Below are 17,847 nucleotides of genomic sequence, written 5' to 3'. Positions count from 1 at the left end.
CGAGCCGCGCCATACGTGCCGCGCTGGCACTGGCTCGGCGGGCTTCCCTACTACAGTACATACATATGGTCTAGGATGTAGGCGTGTCGGAGTTGCGAGGCACGCGGGACGCGGGATGAGACGAGGAATAGAAGGTCAGCTGGGAAGGAAGGATCGGGTTCCGAAACGGCGGTCTGGACGTTGGTTGTCGTGTGCTGGTGCTGGTGTGTTGGGTTGGGCTTGGGCTGGGCTGAGCTTGGGTTTGGGTTTTGCGTGCTAATTATAAGCTGTCTGTGTGTATATATAAAGGTCATCTAACATCCGTTTGTGTGTACTGTACTCATGGGCACGCGCGCGTGTATTTTCTTTCCTACTTTTTGTTTGCTTGCTTGTTTGTAACTTGATTGTTCAACCTAACTATTCTGTCTATACATCGAGATCGTCCGTTGGGGTTTATAGTCGTTAAACGTCGTCAACTCTATCCCTATCGCTCGCTGCTCGCTGCTTGCTTGCTTGTCTGTACCATACCATACCGCCATCCTCCTTCGTCCCCTCCGCAATTACTGCATAGCAGAGCATAGCAAAGCTTACGAAAAGCATCCGACCGCCCAAGTATAAGAAACCCATAAATGAAGGAAATAAAAGGAAAAACAAAAGGAAAAGAAAGAAAACTGATACCCCACTCCCAACACCATCAATGCATGCATGCTCCCATCTAAAAATTCCCACCAGTACCCCCGACCAACCAACCAATCAAACCGTCCTCGACCAATTACAATCCTGTGTCCATCATGCCGCCAATACTCCCCATACCCCCAGCCGGGCCACCTTCGCCGCCTCTTCCACTCATACTACTCCTCGATTGGTGGCTCCTGCGCTCATCAATTTCCATCGGGCCACTCAAGACGCGCACGACCTTGCGGTTCGGCGCCTGCTTCGCAACCAGCACCTGCGCCGGACAGACAACAATCTCGTCTTCGCCTTCACCGTCATCGTCGCCCTTCTTGACCACTAGCGGGAACAACACAATCTTGACGACGGACTGCCGCGCTTCCAGGTCCTCGTTCGAGGTCGTCTCGCCTGATCGCTCGTTCATCAGCGCTGCGTTGAAGTGCACCTTGCGTAGAAGGTCGCCGTTGATGTCGTATTCGGGTTGCAGCGGCGGTAGCATGATGTACTCGGCGCGTTGCGTGCGCATTTCGATCGACAAGTTAACGGCAAGCCGCATCACATTGCGCAGCGATTCTTGGATCTGGCCGGCTAGATGCGATGGCGGCGGCAGCAGTGCCGAAAGCGTGCCGTAGATCTCCTGTACCACTGCTTCGGTGTCTTGTGCGCGCTGAGTCTGGAAAGTTGGGCGCTGAGAAAGCAGGGTCAGGGTGATTGCGCGCCATTGAGCTACAGCTCGAGGTGGTCCTGCCACGACGTCAGTAAGTGTTCCCAACACAATAAAGGTTTCACCGGATAGCTGCTTACCAACATCCGTCAATGTCTTCTCCAACGTCTTCAACTTCTGACGCTGTTCGCGATCCATACCAAAGAGGTAGCGAGTAAAGACATACTCCCAGACCATCGTCATAACTACCGACATAAAGACGTCTCTGCGCTTGACGCGATCGGCGAGCAGCATATCTACGTCCGTACCGTCGAGAATGGCATTGTCCAGGCGAGTCTCAATCTTCTCGTCCTTCATGTCACTGGACAAACGGCAAGCCTTGGTGTCGGAGAACTTGGAGAATCGGAGGACCCATTGCTGGACGTGCTGGCAGAGCTGCTGGCACGCACTGTCGAAGTAGTCCTCATCACGGACGGTGAGGAAGCTTTCGTTCTGCTTCGACTCAAGGATATGCCGTTGGAGGTCCTTGACCCTTTCCGTAGCATCGGCAAGCTCCATCTTCAACCGGAGGATCTCGGCGTCTTTGTCTTTGACTGCACTCTTGATCTCTGAGCGCACCACTTCCTCCATACCGGCAGTCAGTTGGCCGTGCTGCTGCTTGAGCTGCTCCATCGCCACAAGTGACTGCTGCCATTGCTCGTTGGCATGCTTGGTTTCGACCTGTAGCGTGGCATAGCGGCGCTCCGTGTCGGCAGTGAGGTTCTTGTTTGCCTCAGTGAGAGTCGCATTCACCTCAGCCAAGCGGACAATCTCCTGACGCAAGTTATGCAGCAGCTCCTTGATTTGGGCTATCTCGGCGTCCTTGGCCTGGATCTGGGAGTCACGTGCTTCGAGCTCCTCGGCTAGCTGACGCTGATCGTTATTGGCGTTGCGCATGGCATCCTCAGCTCTTGCCTTTGCGCCTTGAAGCAGTCTATTTTCGGAAGCAAGCTGGTCGAGGCGGGTTTCGAGGTCCATGATTTGCATGCTTTGGCGTTTGCGCACGCTGGGCGGTCGTGTGGGGGACAGTGGAGTGCCCGGGGCATCGCCCCAACCTTCCTGCAGCAGGCGTCAGTCATCAGGAAACACAAACAAACGAAAAAAAAAATAAGCGCCACTTACAAGACTGTCGGCCATGGCGCGGCCCTTGCCCTTGTCTCGCACGCGGTCGTAAGTTGATGGGCCTGCGACTGGCGGCGGCGCGACGGGCGTGGTAGCGGGAGATTTAGCGCGCGCAATGACCTCGTTGAGCTTGGCAGCGGCCCGCAGGTCACCTGACATCTGTCGATCCATCGACACTCTGCGGAGTGGTGGGGTTGCGGACCGATTGCTGTACGCACTGAGCGGCCGCATGCGCTCCGGCGTCTTGAATCGTCCGATGCTGCTCGCTGCCGACCGCTCGCTGAGCATGCTGGGCGACCGCGGCTCATTGGCCTGCTCTTCTCCTTGCATGTCGCCAGAGTCTGTCGTGCGACGCAGCGCCTTGACCCCATGCTCTGGCACACCAATCTCGGACTGTGCACGCCCTCTCTTGCTCAGAGGAGACTCTTCCGGACTGTGCTCGCGGATCGTGCCAAGCTGTAAACTGGGTGACTTCATGTGACGCAGAGGCGTGACGAACTCGGGCGTAGCATCCGACGGTGGCTTGATCGGGTCACCAAATATCGACTCGTAATCTTTTACCTTCTCTTGCACTTCGCGGGGGAAAGCTATCGGCGCAGACAGGATGAAGTTCTCGTTTCCGGAGGTATCGGCGGCCTTTGGAGGCGTCCCGGAATCTGAGTCTGTGGCTGGTAAGGACTGGAACAACTCCGATGATCGTTGTTTGGACATTGTCAGGGATTCGACGGGGGAAACTATCATACCTTCTGCACCGGTGGCTTCAGGTAAGGTAGGGCTATCCATGAGTGGCGGAGTCCGCAATACAGACATCTTCTTGTCTTTGGCGCCTTCCATGGCCATGTCCTTGGTAGATGGATCCTCCGGTTCTTCCCAGTCGAAGTCGGTTTCTGTAGACATCCTACTCGGTTCCTGCTTCTGTTCCTGAGGCAGATACAGGTCATTTAACCTGCCATCCCGGAAAAGAGGATGCATTCCCAGAGTCGGCGAGTCTGCCATGAATACTTCACTGTTACGGTTTTCCGCGGGGAATCCCCATGTGGGCTGTTGAATGTCAGCAAGGACGTTAGCGTCAGGGGCTTGTCGTTCAAGCTTCGGTCCCTTTTGCATGGCAGGCTGCTCAAACACCGGAACGGGCGATGGCTGGCGGCTTTGGATCTTTTCCGGTTCCTCTCGCATGGCAGACCGCTCAAACGATGGAACTGGTGATGGTTGCCGGCTCCAGGACTTGTCGGATCCCTCTTCCGGCTTGGGAGCAGGAGGTGGTATCTTTCGCTTGACACGTTGAAGGCCTGGGAATAGAGTTGCAACCTTGCTCTGCGATTGAGGTTCTGACGCAGACGGCGAGTTTTCAGGCTTGACGACTTGTTCTTGACTCGCATCCGGGCCGGTTTCTGCCTGCTTAGATGCTTTAGCTGGCTTCTCCGGGTCAGCAAAATGTTCCTCTGTTTTCTTTTCCTCGGTCTCCTGCTCAACACTTGGTAGAACCGGTTCTTCTATCTTCTTTTGTACCTCTTTCTTTCCAACTCTTGGTTGTCCATTCTCCTCCACATGTCCTGGCACCTGTCCCGAAGACAAAGTAGGGAAGTTGTCTGCAGCAATATCGCGAGCTATTTCAACAGGTGCAGCCAAAGGTTCGAGAGCCTTTTCCATAGTTGCAGTGTTGGGGTCCACATTGTCTCTCTTGTCACCCATCGTTTCTCTAGTTAGCAACGGCAACTCGTCGGTGTCCGTTGCGACAGGGCTATGAATAGGAGACGTTGCTATCACACCTCTGACAGTTTCAGGCGTCGGCTGTTTCGGATCTTCCCGTGGCGGCCGCGTAACCGCATCTTCCGCTTGAGCAGGCGCTTCCTCGATGGATTCGCCAATGTGTTGCTCGGCAGTAGGCGGTTCAGCGTACGTTCCAGGTGCAGACTCCAGGGTAGGGGCCTCAAGGGCTAGATTCTCAACATCGGGACGCACATCCGTGGGAGCGTCAACCGGTGGCGAATCAACGGCCCGAGCCCCCTTCTTCTTGGGTCTTCTTTGGAAGGGGAAGAATTCGTCCGAAACAGCGTCCTTCGAATCAGGCGATGCAGATCGATGGAAAGCAGGATCGTCAAGGACTGACGCCATCGCCGCTTCGAAGGTTGGATCTTGGCTTGGCGGCTGTGAATGCTCGGCTGCAGACTCAGATTGCTCGTCCCTGGACACTGAAGACAATGTGCCCGAAGAATATTGATGTCTTTTCTTGTTTCTTCTGGGCCTGGCCGGGATATAGACTTCATCAGGATTAACATCATGGATTGAGCCTGGTGATGAAGTCCGCGTAAGGAATTCAGGGTTGTCCAGTACGATCTTGGGGCTCAAACCGGCATCTTGGAGAGCTGCCGCAACGGTGGCGGCGAACTCCTCATCATTTGAAGGAGATCCTGTACGTTCATCTGCACCTTCATGTACCGACTCGATGCCTTTGGTCTCCTTGTCAGTATTCGCACCAGGCTGGAGCAACTGCGATTCCTTGAGTGATTGCTCTGGAAGGGGAACAAAGGGAGCATATTCATAAGGCTCCTCAATTGGAGAAGGAGCGCGGATACTCTCCTCGATGGCAGGCTTCTCAACAGGAAAACTTTGACCAGTAAGAGCTTCAGGAACTGTGTCTGGGCTTCCGGTTGCAGCTCCAGGGGGATATGGTTCCTCAACGCCTTTAGTGGAAGACTTGAGTTTCGCGGCAGCCTTGGCCCTCTTCGCCTTCTTTTTGTCCATTTTCCTTTTCTTGGGGACATATAAAGCTTCTGGCTCGGCTTCCTGGTCGGATTCCAAGTCAACTTCTGGGTTGAGCCTTGCCTCAGCAGTAGGAGTATTTTCAACCGCAGCTTCCGGTACAGACACAGTAGACGGTGGTTCCATGGTATCATTTTCAACTTGTGAAGCCACCTCAGGCACATCTCTGGAATGTTCTTCATCTCCAAGAGGAGTAAAAGCCTTGGGTTCAAGCAGTTCAGCCGGGGCAGTCGTCTGCTCTTCTGGTGCATGTTGCGGCTCTACCATAAAGTACCTGTCACCTCCAGAGACAGGACGGCCCAAAGGAATCGTATCTTGTTCTGTTGATGTTATCGGTGTGCTTGAAACATCAGTAGAAGCAGCCTTGCTCTTCTTTTTCTTGTCTTTTTTGCTCCTCTTGACCGGTGCAAACTCTTCGAAGGGATTGGCTTCTTCAATAGGAGTTGGTTCCTCGGTGACAGCAGCTTCTCTCGACAAGTCGTTGTCTTCCTGAGATAGCTCTGGAGCAACTCGTGCCGATTCCGTTGTGGGAATGATGGCCCTTCCTGCGGTCTCAGGAATCTTCTCTTCCACGGTCTTGACAGGTGGTAAGACATCTTTTGGACTTTGCGTAGGAACGGCAGAGTGGATTTCAGCAGCTGGTTCTTGTGTGATGTCCGGTTCAGGAGTTGCATGTGCGGGCTCGGGAGAAAGAGACCTTGCAGCTTCGACAATTGGTCCAGGAAGATAGTCGGCTGCCTCAACTGTTGGACTTTCAGGAGGTGAAAATTGAGCGCCCTCGATCGAAGGTGTTTTTTCGGTAGTCTGATTAACTTCCTGACTAGAAGGTGTCGCGGCCCGTTCAGGTACGGCTTCCGGTTGGAGTTGAACAGCCGTGTCGTTTTTGTCTTTCTCCTTCGGCAGAGCGATCTCTTCCGGAACCACTTCAGGCTTAGGCTCAGAAAAGGTTGCTTCAGGCAGAATCTCGTCCTTTCCTTCTTGTACAAGGTCTTTTTTGGTTTCTGTCTCAGGAGCAAGCTCTTTCTTTGGCTCAATTTGAGGTTCTTTTTCGAACTCAAGATCCGAATACTTTGGCCATCCCACATGCTGTTCGGCAGGTATAGTAACTCCACCTTCAGAAGCTGTGATGGGCTCTTCTTGAGAGACCTCAATCGAAGGAAGTGGCTTTTCAGATTCCAAACCAAGCTCAGCTGGCTCCGAAGCCCTGGTCTGGTGTGGAATGTTTTCGACAAATGAAGATTGCTCAGCAGGAGATTCCGGTCCTTCTTTTGGTGCCACGAAAGGATAGGCCTCAGTGGTCGTGATCCCAGGGAGAGGCGCTCCGGCTTGCAATGTCGGCTCGGATTCATGCGGGACAATTGCCTCATCATGGGTTTCTCTGGGAGACGGTGATTGCTCTTCCACAATTGCACGAGGAACTTCGGGTTCTGGCACTGAGACTGTGGTAGTGTCTCCCATAGCATACGGCGTACGCTCGTCCTCTTCTGGGTGGCTTTCGATGGCCCGAGGTCGTGGTTCATCTACGTTAGGCGGAGTGCTGGAGATGGAGGTGTGTTTGCTTTCCTTATCTTTCCTTGGCTTCGGCGGAATTGCCCAAACATCATCACCTGCTTCGGGGTCGGCAGCCTCGTCTGGACTAGTCTCGGCTGGAGGATTGTTCATCGACATGTCTCCTACTATCGGTTCAGGCTGAACCACAGCCTCGGGGGCTTCCCGGGGAGAATCCTGCTCTTGAATAGGGTAGGGCTCCTCAATCAGCTTTGGCGTAGTCGACGGAGAGGCTGAGTTTCCCTTCTTACCCCTGTTCTTCTCTTTCCATTGGAATGCCCACCCGTAGTCAGGTTTGGCACTCTTCGGGGTTTCAGGGAGAGCAACTTCAGTCGAGGTTGTCGGGACCTGTCCGTTTTCTGCTTCAACCGTAGGTTGCTCGGTTGTAAGCTGTTCAGTTTGACGAGCTTCTGGTTCAACGGTTCCCTGTAGAGTCTTTTCAGTCGATGGTCGAACGTCTACTGGCTCTTGAACCTCGGGCTCCTGAACATGAGCTTCTTGGACTTCGGGCACTACAACTTCGGGTTCTTGAACCACAGGCTCTTGAACATCAGGCTCTTGAACCACAGGTTTTTGAACTTCAGGCTCCAGAGCCTCGGACTGAGCAACCGACGTCTCCGGTTCCACCGCCTTCTTACCCTTCTTCGCCTTCTTCTTCCTCTTATCCTTCCTCGAATTTGATGGCGAAGGAAGCGACCACTCATCATCAGGCACAGTCTCTTCAACCGCCTCCTTGTCAAGAGGTTTCTCGTCAACCACATCAGGCAATGGGTGCTGAGCCTCAACGATCTCAGCATAGGGTTTGTCGGCCGCAATCGGTTGATCATGCTCGAAGCCAGCTGCTCCAAACTGCGATTCAGGTTCAGGCGACTGTGGGCTTCGGTCCGAACTGCGCGAGGGCTCTTCAAGCGGCGTCTCGGGAAGCGGAGCCTCCAGTGGATTAGGAATTTCGTCCGCCTCTTGTGCCTCGGGCGTGGCTCTGAAGGGCTGCAAGACTTCCTCAGGAGCATCGATGACTGGGCTTTCAGAACCAGGTAGCTCATCCGGAACGTATACATGCGGAAGAAGAAGCTCTCCAAGCGGAATTTCCGGTGACATCTCAGCGGCAGGCGTCTCTGGAAGAGGGGTTTGCTCAGGATGTAAAGGCTCAACCTTTTGCTGTGTGTCTTCCTTGAGCGGCATTGCCGAGTCTTCATCCACACCAAAATCAGCCTGGTCATAGGTGGGTTGATGAATCTCTGGAAGCGATTCACGATCGACGTCTTCCAGCGCCCTCTCAGGAAACATAGCAAAAGTGAGCTGATCGGGAATGGCACCCTCAGGCGTTGTCCAAGACGGCTCGAAAGCAGATTCAGTGACAGGGCTCGCAGGTCTTGGAAGCTCAGCTGGCGCCTCAGTCATAGATCCACGTTTACCTTCCGTTGCACTATCCCCCTCTTGTGCTGGCAGTTCCCACTCGGTTGCAGGGGATGGCCTGTCTCCACGTGACACGGCATCGATCGGATTCGCCGGGAGATCGCCGGTCAATGAAACTGTGGGGTCAAACGGTGCCTGAATGACCGGGGTCGATATATCAGAAGCCGGTTCTTGACTTTTGATTGCAGGTAATTCTTCCGCTGCCTGTCCGGCTTCAGTGACGTGTGGTGTTGCCGTGGCAGGCTCAAAGTCCAAGGCAGACTCTGGCGTGACTGTTCTCTGCGGCCCAGACTCGACATTTGGACTGTCTGAAAGAGAGATCTCGTTTTCGACCTGCTCCCCAGCAGGCACTTGTTGCACCACTTCATCGACCTCGAAAGGAGCCGGGCTAAGATCATCGGCCACAGGCTTGCTCGTTCCAGATTGAGGCTCTGGTGGCTCAACCTCTGAAAGCTGCTCAACAGGCACCTCTAGATCCAGGTCTGCATCGGAAGGCAGAGGTATTGCCGTTGCCTCCTCAAAAGAACGCAGGAGATTGCCGTTAGCGAGCTTTTCTGTGGGCTCCTCTGTAGACCTGATCGCCTCGGGTTCGGTGGCAGCATCAAGCGATGGAGATTCAGCCTCCTCTAAAAACTGTTCGGTAGGCACCTCAAGGCCCTGGTCAGCATCGGAGGGCAAAGGTACAGTCGTTGCCTCCTCAGCGGAACGAACGAGTTCATCGTTTGCAGGCTTAGCCGCCTCGGGTTCAGCGGTCAAGAGAAGCTCCCGTGGTTCCTCAACTGGCACGTCATCGCTCTGCTCATGTTCGACAGGGGCAGGAACCGCACTCCTTTCCAACGTTTTCTCAGTGGCAGTCGTTGGGTCAGTGATCAAAGGCGCTGTCTCCGCAACTCGGTCTTGCTTTTGGGTTGCAACAAGAGGCTCATCCTTCTGGATTTCGGCTGAACGTTCCGCGGTTTCAGGTTCGGCTACTGCGGGCTCCTTGTTTTGCTTGTCCTTCTTTTTCTTGCCACCAAAACCGAAAGCAGCAAGCAGACCTGCGGCAACTGACTGCGTACCCTCGTTTCCATGTTCACTAGGCTCCTTCGCAGATTCAGCGAGGAAGGGCTCATGCTCAGGTTCAAGCTCGATGTCACGCTCCAATGCTGGCTCAGGCTCAGCAATCTCATGTATCGATGGGGAAGCAACCTCTTCAACCGGCACATCAGCATCGGTAGCCGGAATCTCACTAGCATATGGCCCCAGAAGCTCAGCCGACTCAGACAAATTGTCAGCAGCAGAGGCCATCGTTGCCTCAGGCAACTCACTGGATGAGAGCGCCATTTCCACCAGTTCTGCAGACGGCAAAGGAGCGGGAAGAAGAGGAGCTGGTTCAGCCGCATTCTCGACCTGCGCCTCCGATTCAGCGGGGTCAGGCTGGGGTTCCGGTTCGGTAATGGCGGGTGTCGGCTGTTCCTTCTCTATGACCGGAGTGGAAGGCGTTGAAACATCGACACTGCTTTGGCTTGATTTCGCCTTCTTACCCTTCTTGCTCTTCTTTCGCTTCGGTTTCGGCGTCCGCTTTTCCTCGGGGGTGGAGGTGATTGGTGCAGTATCCATGTATTGAGTTGATGGACTGCTTGGCGCTTCAAGGCCGGTTAAAGCTTCTTGAATAGGCATGGTGGGGGCTTCAGACAGCTGTTCAGGAAGTGGCTCCTGTGGCATGCGCTGTTCTACGCCTACACCATCATCAACTTCTGAGAGATCCTTGTCAGAAGTTTCTGGGAGAGGAATGGCGTCTGGCATGACTTCGCCTGCTGCGTCGTTGATCTCAGCAGCTTGTGCAAGATGCGTCTCCGGGTCGGTTACAAGCGGTTCGTCGAAAGGCAGATCGCGATCAGTTTCTTGAATAGGAGGGACCGTGTCGAGTTTGTCCTCAGTCATTGCCTCGATTGGCGGGCTTACAAAACGAGCTGACTCTTTGTTAAGAGGCTCAACAACAGGTGGCTCAGCCTCAGCTACAGCCATATTAACGTTGACAGGCGAAAGAGGCGAAGCCGTAAAGTGCTGCTCTTCCAGCGGGCTCGGCTCGGGGGTGACTTCCTTCGCCTCAGGCTCCTCGGCAACAGACAGCTGGGGCACGGTTGCACCTTCCACAGAACTCTGCAAAAAGCTCTCTGGCTCGGCCTCGACAAATTCCCGAAGATCGGCCTCGACCTCATCTTCATCGGGCAAAGGAACGCCAGCCGGCTCCACATCTTTATCCATAGGCTCCAGTGCAGAACTTTCCCTAGTGTGCTGCAGAGGCTCCGCCTCGGCAAGGAAAGATTTCTCAGGCTTCATGTGGTCTTTGTCTCCATCAAGCGGCGGAAGAACGTCATCATCTGCTGCAGTATCCTGCACCAAATCTTGCTCCCGAGTGGGATGCTCTTGAAGGATTACAGGTGACTGCTGAGGCTCCAGATGATCTTTGTCTTCATCAAATGGAGTAAAACCTTCGGCAGCCTTTTCAGTGTTTTTCGTATCCCACTCATTGGCAGGCTGCTCTTCAAAAACGACAGGAGCCTGCTGCGGCTCCCCAAAATCTTTGTCCTCATCAAACGGCTGAGGAATTTCGGAAACCACTTCAGGATCTCGCGTCAGATCCTCAGCGCGGGAAGGTTGCTCTTTAACAGCAACAGGCATTTCCCTTGACAAAGTTTGCGTCTCTACATCGCCAAGCTCCTCAAGATCTGCATCTTCCTGCTCGTTAGGCAGAGGTAAAGCAGCCGCATCCTCGACCTCTTCAACCGTCGGCTGTTTAAGCGAAGACTCCTCAGCAGGAGTTGTGGTCGAGGTCTCAACTGGGATATCGGCCCAGGGGTTGTCTTGGCGTTGCTGCTTCTTCTTTTTCTTATCTTTCCTCCTTTGCTTCTTATTGCTGATGACAGATCCAGGTTCGATTTCTTTCTCGGCTTCCGGTAAGTCCTCATACATTGCCTCAGATGCTAATTCAAGCAAAGGTTCGGCAACCTGCGGAAGTTCCTCGAGTTCAGGCTGAGGAGCATCATGGAAGAGTTCTTCTGGGGCCCCAACAGCTTCTGTTTCGGGTTCAAAAAGTTGTCGCTGTTCTTGAGGTTCAAATGTAGTCTCGGCGACAGGCCTCTTCAGCGTGTTCTCATCCACAGCTCTGGTGTCAGGCTCAACGTCACTCTCGGGCTCAATGATAGGCTCAGTCACCACAGCCGAGTCGTGAGCAGGCCTTTCGCTCTCCTTTGACTGAGGCAAGGTGCCCTTGGCATTCTCCTCCGTATCGTGATGCACAGGCGCAAGCTGCTCAGCAACAGCAGCAAGAGGCTCAGGCATCTCCCCCGGGGCAGCAGGCTGAGCTGATTCAATGACCGGCTCTGGGCTTGTGTCATGAACGACAGGTATCTCCTTCTCTTGTTCATCTTCAGAGACAGGCAGCTCAGGAGCACTTTCGTCGAGTGGAGTGGAGACGCTGCTGCTGCTCTTCTTGTCGAAAGGCATAAAAGTGCTCTCAAGAGGCAAGATGGGACTCTCGATCTCAGTTGCGGGCTGTGGCTCAGCCTCTGGCGACGACATAACGTGCTCCACCGGAACATCTTCCCTAGTTTCCTCTACTGGTGACTCGGGCCATGCTTCGAAATGCTGCGGACCCGCGGCTTCTTCTGCTAGTGCTGGGGTTTCTGCAACCGGTACAGGCGCTTCCTCGAGACCTTGCATGACGAGCTCCTCATCAGAAAGTGCCATATCTGCCTCATAAGGCTCGGCCAGATCCTCAAGAGTTGACAGTTCCTCTGGAATGAAGAAGTCCTCTTCTTTGACCTTTTTCTCCGTGCTCTCATGAAAAGTCAAAGGCAGGAGAATTTCACCAGTGGGTTCCTGCAGTCCACTTGACGGTTGTGGTGGTTCTTCTTCCGCTGGAGCGACGGACTCAGGCTCGGGATCTGGATGCTTGTGCGCGGCCTGCTTATCTCCTGGCATTGTGGCAGCGGGGGAAAGACTAGAGAGAGGCTCGGCTTCATTGACCTGCTGCGGCACACTCGTCGGTTGAGCTTGTTCTTCCTCAATGGAAGCAATGACCTCCGCTACGTCTTCAATAGGAGCGACAGGCTCGGGATCAGAGAGCTCCTGCACGGCGGGCTCATTTTCTTGCGCCGTGCTCGTCGTAAGAGGGACAGAAAGAGGCTCAACTTCACGCTCGAGTGGAGCCTCTCCAATGGTCAAATCATCCTCAAAAACCGGGAATTGCTGCGCCTCCGATGCATCGTACACGTCTTCAGATGACAAATCAACAGGCTCGGCTTCAGAGGCCTGTTGCGCGAAAGGTTCTTGGTTTGGCTCAGCAGCAATTGTCTCAGGAACCGGCTCAAGTACAGACTGAGGTTCTTCAGCAACCAATGGGCTCGCAGGGTGCTCCTCAGCCAACGCGGGGGCATCGCTAGGTTCCCGTGTCGACACCGCAGGTTCAGTTTCGCGCTCAACATGCTGTTGTTCTTCTGGAATTGGCTCGGAAACAACGTCTGCTTGAGTGGCTGGCACTTGCTCCGATTCGACCTCCGGCTGGGGTGGTATCTCATCGGAAACTACCTCCGGCTGAGGCTGCAGCTCGAGCGCTTTCTCCTCGGTCGGTGTTTCGACAGGAGTTTCTAGAGGAGTGGAAGCGCTGCCGTTTTTCTTGGACTTCCTCCTTTTCTTCTTGCTGCCTTTGCGGCCCAGGGTAGGTGAACTGAGCGGCTCAGACACAGGCTCAGAGATGAATTCGGAGATGGGCTCAACAACTGGCTTAGACGCCGGCTCAGAAGCCGACTCTGCAACCATCGGCTCTGGCTCAGCCTCTTCGTGCATAATAGCTTTCGTGCCCTCTTCGGCTGGCACATTGATCGTCGGCTCTTGAACCTCGACTGGCCGTTCCACAGGCAAGTTCTCCTCTTCAACCGGCTCTTGTTTGACCTCCTCAACAGCAGGCGTCGCTTCAGTCGGGACATCCTTTTGCTGCGAGCGAGAAACCTCAGCTCCAGGCTCCTTGGGCTCTTCGACAGCCGCAAGAATAGGCTCTTCGCTCGCGACAGTAACAGGAGCCTCCTCAATGTCAACAGGTTCTTCGAGAATGGTACGCTCACGCACAACATCCGGGGTCTCCTCGCTGTCAGCGGCAGGCTTGATCTCTGATTCAAAACTAAGCTCAACCTCCGCCTTCTTGCCCTTGTTCTTCGACTTCTTCTTGTTTTTCTTCTTCTTGGAAGACGACGTCGATGAGGAGCGGGAGAGAAGCGGTGATGTGGGTGCGGAAGAAGAACCGCTCGTCTTGGCGTCGTCGACGACCTCAGACTCGGTAGCAGCTGCAATGTCCGCCGCGGCAAAGATATTGTTGTCATCAGGCACGCTGGTACTCGCCTTGATAGGGTCGTGGAACTCAGTATCGCGAACGTCTTCGCCTTGGTTGAGGGCCAGCGGCATAGGCGCAGGCTCTGCTATTAGTTCCTTCTCGTCGATTGCAGGAAGTGGCACGTCTTTGGCGATATCATCCACATCAGGCACAGCGTCATGCGCTGCCTCAACGGGTTGGTCTTTGAGCGCGGCCTCCGGCGAGTGCAAAGGAGCAGTCAAATGCGCAGGCACGATACCCTCCTGATTTTCTTTCTCAACAGCGTCATCCAGATCATCATCGCCCAAAGGTGCAGCAGCTAGCGGCACGGTGGCCTCAGGGCTGGGGCTGCGTTCGAGCTCTGCGAGTGTTGGTGCCTCGCTCTCGAGCTCCTGCTTAGGGACAGGATCGACGAGCTCACGCTTGGGTTCAAGCTCGGAAACATGCTCTTGCTCAGGCTCGATGATGCGCTCATGCTCGGGTAAAGTCTCGATGACCGGCTCGTGTTTGAGTTCAGGCACGCTGATTTGCTCCTCTGGCGATTCGGCAGGACCAAACGCCATTGCCTCTTCCCGCGCCAACGGCTTTAGCTCGGTCTCTGGAGTTGGAGCAACAGCCCCGGCCACGACATCCCTTGCGCTCTCGTCTGCGTTGTCAAAAGGTACAGCAGGCTCAGAAGCCGGGCTGCTGCTTCTTTCCAACTCGATAGGCGCGGGTATCTCTGTCTCTTGCTCGAGATCATGCTCGGGCGCAATCACAGGTTCTTTCTGAGGCTTGGTAGGGTCGACCACTGCTGCCTTGTCTTCTTTTTCCAGTTCAGCGATTTCGTGCCTCGACGATGTCTCCGTTTGTGCCTCTGGGGCAGCGACAGAAAGTTCGAGTTCGAGTTCAGCTTCGGTTTTCACTTCAGGTTCAACTCCGGTCTTAGCATCAGCCTCTGCGTCCTTTGCGCTGTCATGCATGTTGTCTAAAGGAGCAGCGGGTTCAAGAGCAGTGCTTCTCTCCAGTTCGACCGGCGCATGAACCTCTGGCTCATGCTTTTGCGGGAGTTCAGGCTCGGTGACAAGACCTTCTTGAGGCTTGACAGTGTCCAGTAAAGCTGCTTCTTTTTCCAGTTCGGCAATATCGTGGATCAGCGCCGTCTCTGCCTGTGTCTTTGGGACAGCAGCAGAAGCCTCGGGCTCAGACGTGGGAAAAATGACATTCTCTTCTTGTGACTTAACGGGTTCGAGTACAGCTGTCTCTTCTTTCACCGGTTGAACGATGTCGCGGCTCGGCGTTGTCTCAACTTGGGCGGTTGGGATGACCACAAAAGATTCAGTTTCCGGCGTGGAAGTAACAAGAGGCTCTTCTTTCTGCAGCTCGACGGGTTCAAGCACAGTCGCCTCCTCTTTCTTCGGTTCGACATCGCGACTCGACTCGACCTCTGCCTGTGTCTCCGGAACAGCAGCAACAGCATCTAAGTCGGGCTTGAGCGTCGTAGCAGGCTCTTCGCCCAACGTCTCGACAGGAGGCTCAGGCACCACCGGTCTCTCTTCTTCTGGCTCGGTCACGTCGCCACTCGGCGACATCTCTACCTGCGTCTCAGGGACGGTAGCAACATGTTCGATGTCAACTTCGGTTTCAGCGTCAGGCTTACCCCTTGAGCTCGCGCTTTCAGGCGCCTCTGGCGTGCTGCCAGTTTCGGTTTCGGTTTCGGGAACAGCAATGCTGCTTCCCTCGATTTCAGCGGGTTCGGTCGCCTCGACTTGAACGTCGGCCTCGGGCTTGGGCTCGGTCTCCGGGTCAGTGACGGGTGAGCGCCCCTGCGCCACCGCGGTGGCAGCTCCGCCCGCCAATGCGGCAGCTACCAGAGCCTCGTCAATGCTGGCGCTGTCGTGCACTACTGCTGTTCGTGACCTTTCTAGCCCCGGCGCGAAGGGGAACATGGCCGCTCTCGGCGTCGTATGCTCGCTGTCGAGGTACTCGGGGCTCTGGAACGGGGAACCGAGATCTGCTCGACCGGATTGTTCGGCGGTGGCGGTAGGTGCAGCGGGGACTGAGCGCACAAAGGCGTTCTGCGGGACGTCGATGCGCAGGCTAGGTGGCAGCTGAAGCTCCTTGTCGGGGCTTGCGCGCGCGCGCTCTTGTCCTCCAATTTTCCGTGGACTGTCTGCGCCCCAAAGCTCCGCCGGGTCATCCTCTTGCTTGCCATAGTCTTCATTTTCACCTACAGCCGAGGCCCACCCGCTCTCGCCCTCGCTCACGTCGTCTACATCACCACGGGGAATATTAAGGAAACCATCAGGGACAGTAGCACCAGCAGAAGGCAGTTCTTCCACAGCGCTCAACCAGGCATCGCTATCGTCGGCCTCCGTCTCGGCCTCATTTGGCTGCTTCTCTTCACGACTGCTCACGCCTCCTTCGCTCGCACTCCGGCTACTCGGCAACGAAGGCAGGGTCTCAGGCCTCAACTCATCGCGCACAGCAGCCGCATTCCGCTCAACAAGGTACAGTGGACGGAACTCGGCTGTGCTGCCGCGCTTGAACTCGGTCGAGGGGGACCTGTTGTGCCCGCGCAGACGGCGAGGCGAGAGGCCGCCGGGCGAGAGGCTCGGGATTGGAGACAGCGGCGCGGATGCGCTCGGTCCCGCTCCTAGTGTCATCATTGGGCCGGCGAAGCTGGCGCGGCGGGATGTCCCTGTTGCGGGCGATTCGGTGCCTGAGCCCGGGAGAGATGGGCTCATGTCACTGCCGCTGACGAAGGATGAGACAGGGCGCATGCGGAAGCGCAGTGGAATGGCAGTTGCGCTGACGGAGCGGGCCACCGGAGCGGATGCTGCCGTTCTGACGGGGCTGCGCAGTGCGGGTGTAGCGATAGCATCATCAGTGGGCGAGTCGGGTGGGCTTGGTGGAAGAGGCGTCACTACAGCGGCGGAATCGGTGTCGAGCTCAGCGGGGAGCAAGGCAGCGAGCGGTACTGTCTTTGTGGGAGGGCTCCGCAGTTGTTGGTTTTGGAAGCTCTCGCGGCGTGACCAGCTGCTGCGCGGACTGCCGCCGTCGCTAGTGCCGGGGAAGGCTGCTGTGGCGGGAGCTGCGCTGTTGACGCTCACGGGTGGCGGAGTTGGCGGTGGGGCTGCGGTAACCGATGCCTTTGGCGGGTGACTATTCAGCATGTGTGCGTCCTTGATGGAGAAAGGGGGAGGAGGGGGAAGAGTAGGAAAAATAACAAAAGGAGAAGGAGGAGAAGATAAGAGCGGAAGAAGAGAAGAAGACGCAGAAGCAGAACCGCGCGACCGAGGCTCAGCATCGAGCGAGGAGAAGAGTGCAGCGTCTACCTTATCATCATCACGACGGCGGGAGTTGTAGTAGTCATAGTCCATACCTGAGTCGTCTCTGCTGTGTTTCTTGCGTCCCTGGTTGCGGGCACCGTCGGCGGCGGCGTCGTCGTCGTCATTATCAGAGCCGTAGTACGCATTGCTGTGGCTGCTGCTGCTGCTGCCAAAGGTAGCGGCACGGGGCAGCGGTAGTCTGCTCACGAAAGTGGTGCTGCTGCGCCGGCGCTCCTTGTTGCTAGGCTCCGTTGCGTCTTTCGCGTCTTTGCCGGCTTCAGACTTGCTGTCCTTCGAGCTCGCGCTGTCTTTGGACTTGTGCCCGCCGCCGAACAGGCTAGCAAGCAGGCCGCCGCTCTTCTTCTCCTTTCCTTCCTTCTCCTTTCCGTCTTTCTTCTCTTCCTTGTCTTTGTCTTTACGTACCTCTTCTGATCCTTTCGTCGCGCTCGACGCCACAGATACGGATGCGACATCCTCCACGTCGCCATCCCGCTTCGAAGACCGCCGGCGTTGCTTGTCGCGTCCATCGCTCCCGACCTCTGATTTGACCTCGCGGTCGCGGTCTGGCGACTCATGCGCCACGCCTTGCTCGCTCGATCGGCGGGACGATCTCTTCTGCTTGCGCTTGCGCCGTTCATCATCCTCATCATCGCGGAACTCAGTCGTAGCGACGGATGACGCGGTATCGTTGCTTTCACCCTCTCCACCGACAGAGCGGTGCTTCCGGTGCTTATGCTTGCGATGTCCCGCATCGTCGTACTGGCCTTCTGACACGACCGAGCGGTTGTCCTCCGTGTCGGCAGTGGCTCGGCGACGATGGCGCCGGCGGGTTCCCGTGTCTTCGTCGCGCGAGTCCAGAGGCTCCGAGGCGGCAGAGCGCGCTGTGTCGGAACGCGGTGAGCTTTCACGCCTGCTGTGACGACGGTGCTTCTTGCGCTCGGCATTGTATTTCTCAAAAGCGTATGTTGGCTCCTGGTCTAGAG

At 55.7% G+C, this 17,847-nt stretch overlaps 1 protein-coding gene across 1 annotated transcript; it reads right to left on the bottom strand.

Moving 5' to 3' along the window:
- Positions 1–751: 751 nt before the first annotated feature.
- K452DRAFT_217982 (uncharacterized protein) lies at positions 752–2,341 on the bottom strand (the record flags this gene model as incomplete). The annotated part of the gene is made up of 2 exons (XM_033536328.1): positions 752–1,395; positions 1,456–2,341. The coding sequence occupies 2 exons, from the start codon at positions 2,339–2,341 to the stop codon at positions 752–754; spliced, it is 1,530 nt and encodes a 509-aa protein (XP_033402739.1).
- Positions 2,342–17,847: the final 15,506 nt, after the last annotated feature.

Source organism: Aplosporella prunicola, assembly GCF_010093885.1.
Source record: "Aplosporella prunicola CBS 121167 unplaced genomic scaffold K452scaffold_1, whole genome shotgun sequence".
Taxonomy (NCBI): domain Eukaryota; kingdom Fungi; phylum Ascomycota; class Dothideomycetes; order Botryosphaeriales; family Aplosporellaceae; genus Aplosporella; species Aplosporella prunicola.
The sequence above is the reverse complement of the archived record's forward strand: the minus strand, read 5'-3'. Positions and strand labels throughout refer to the sequence as shown.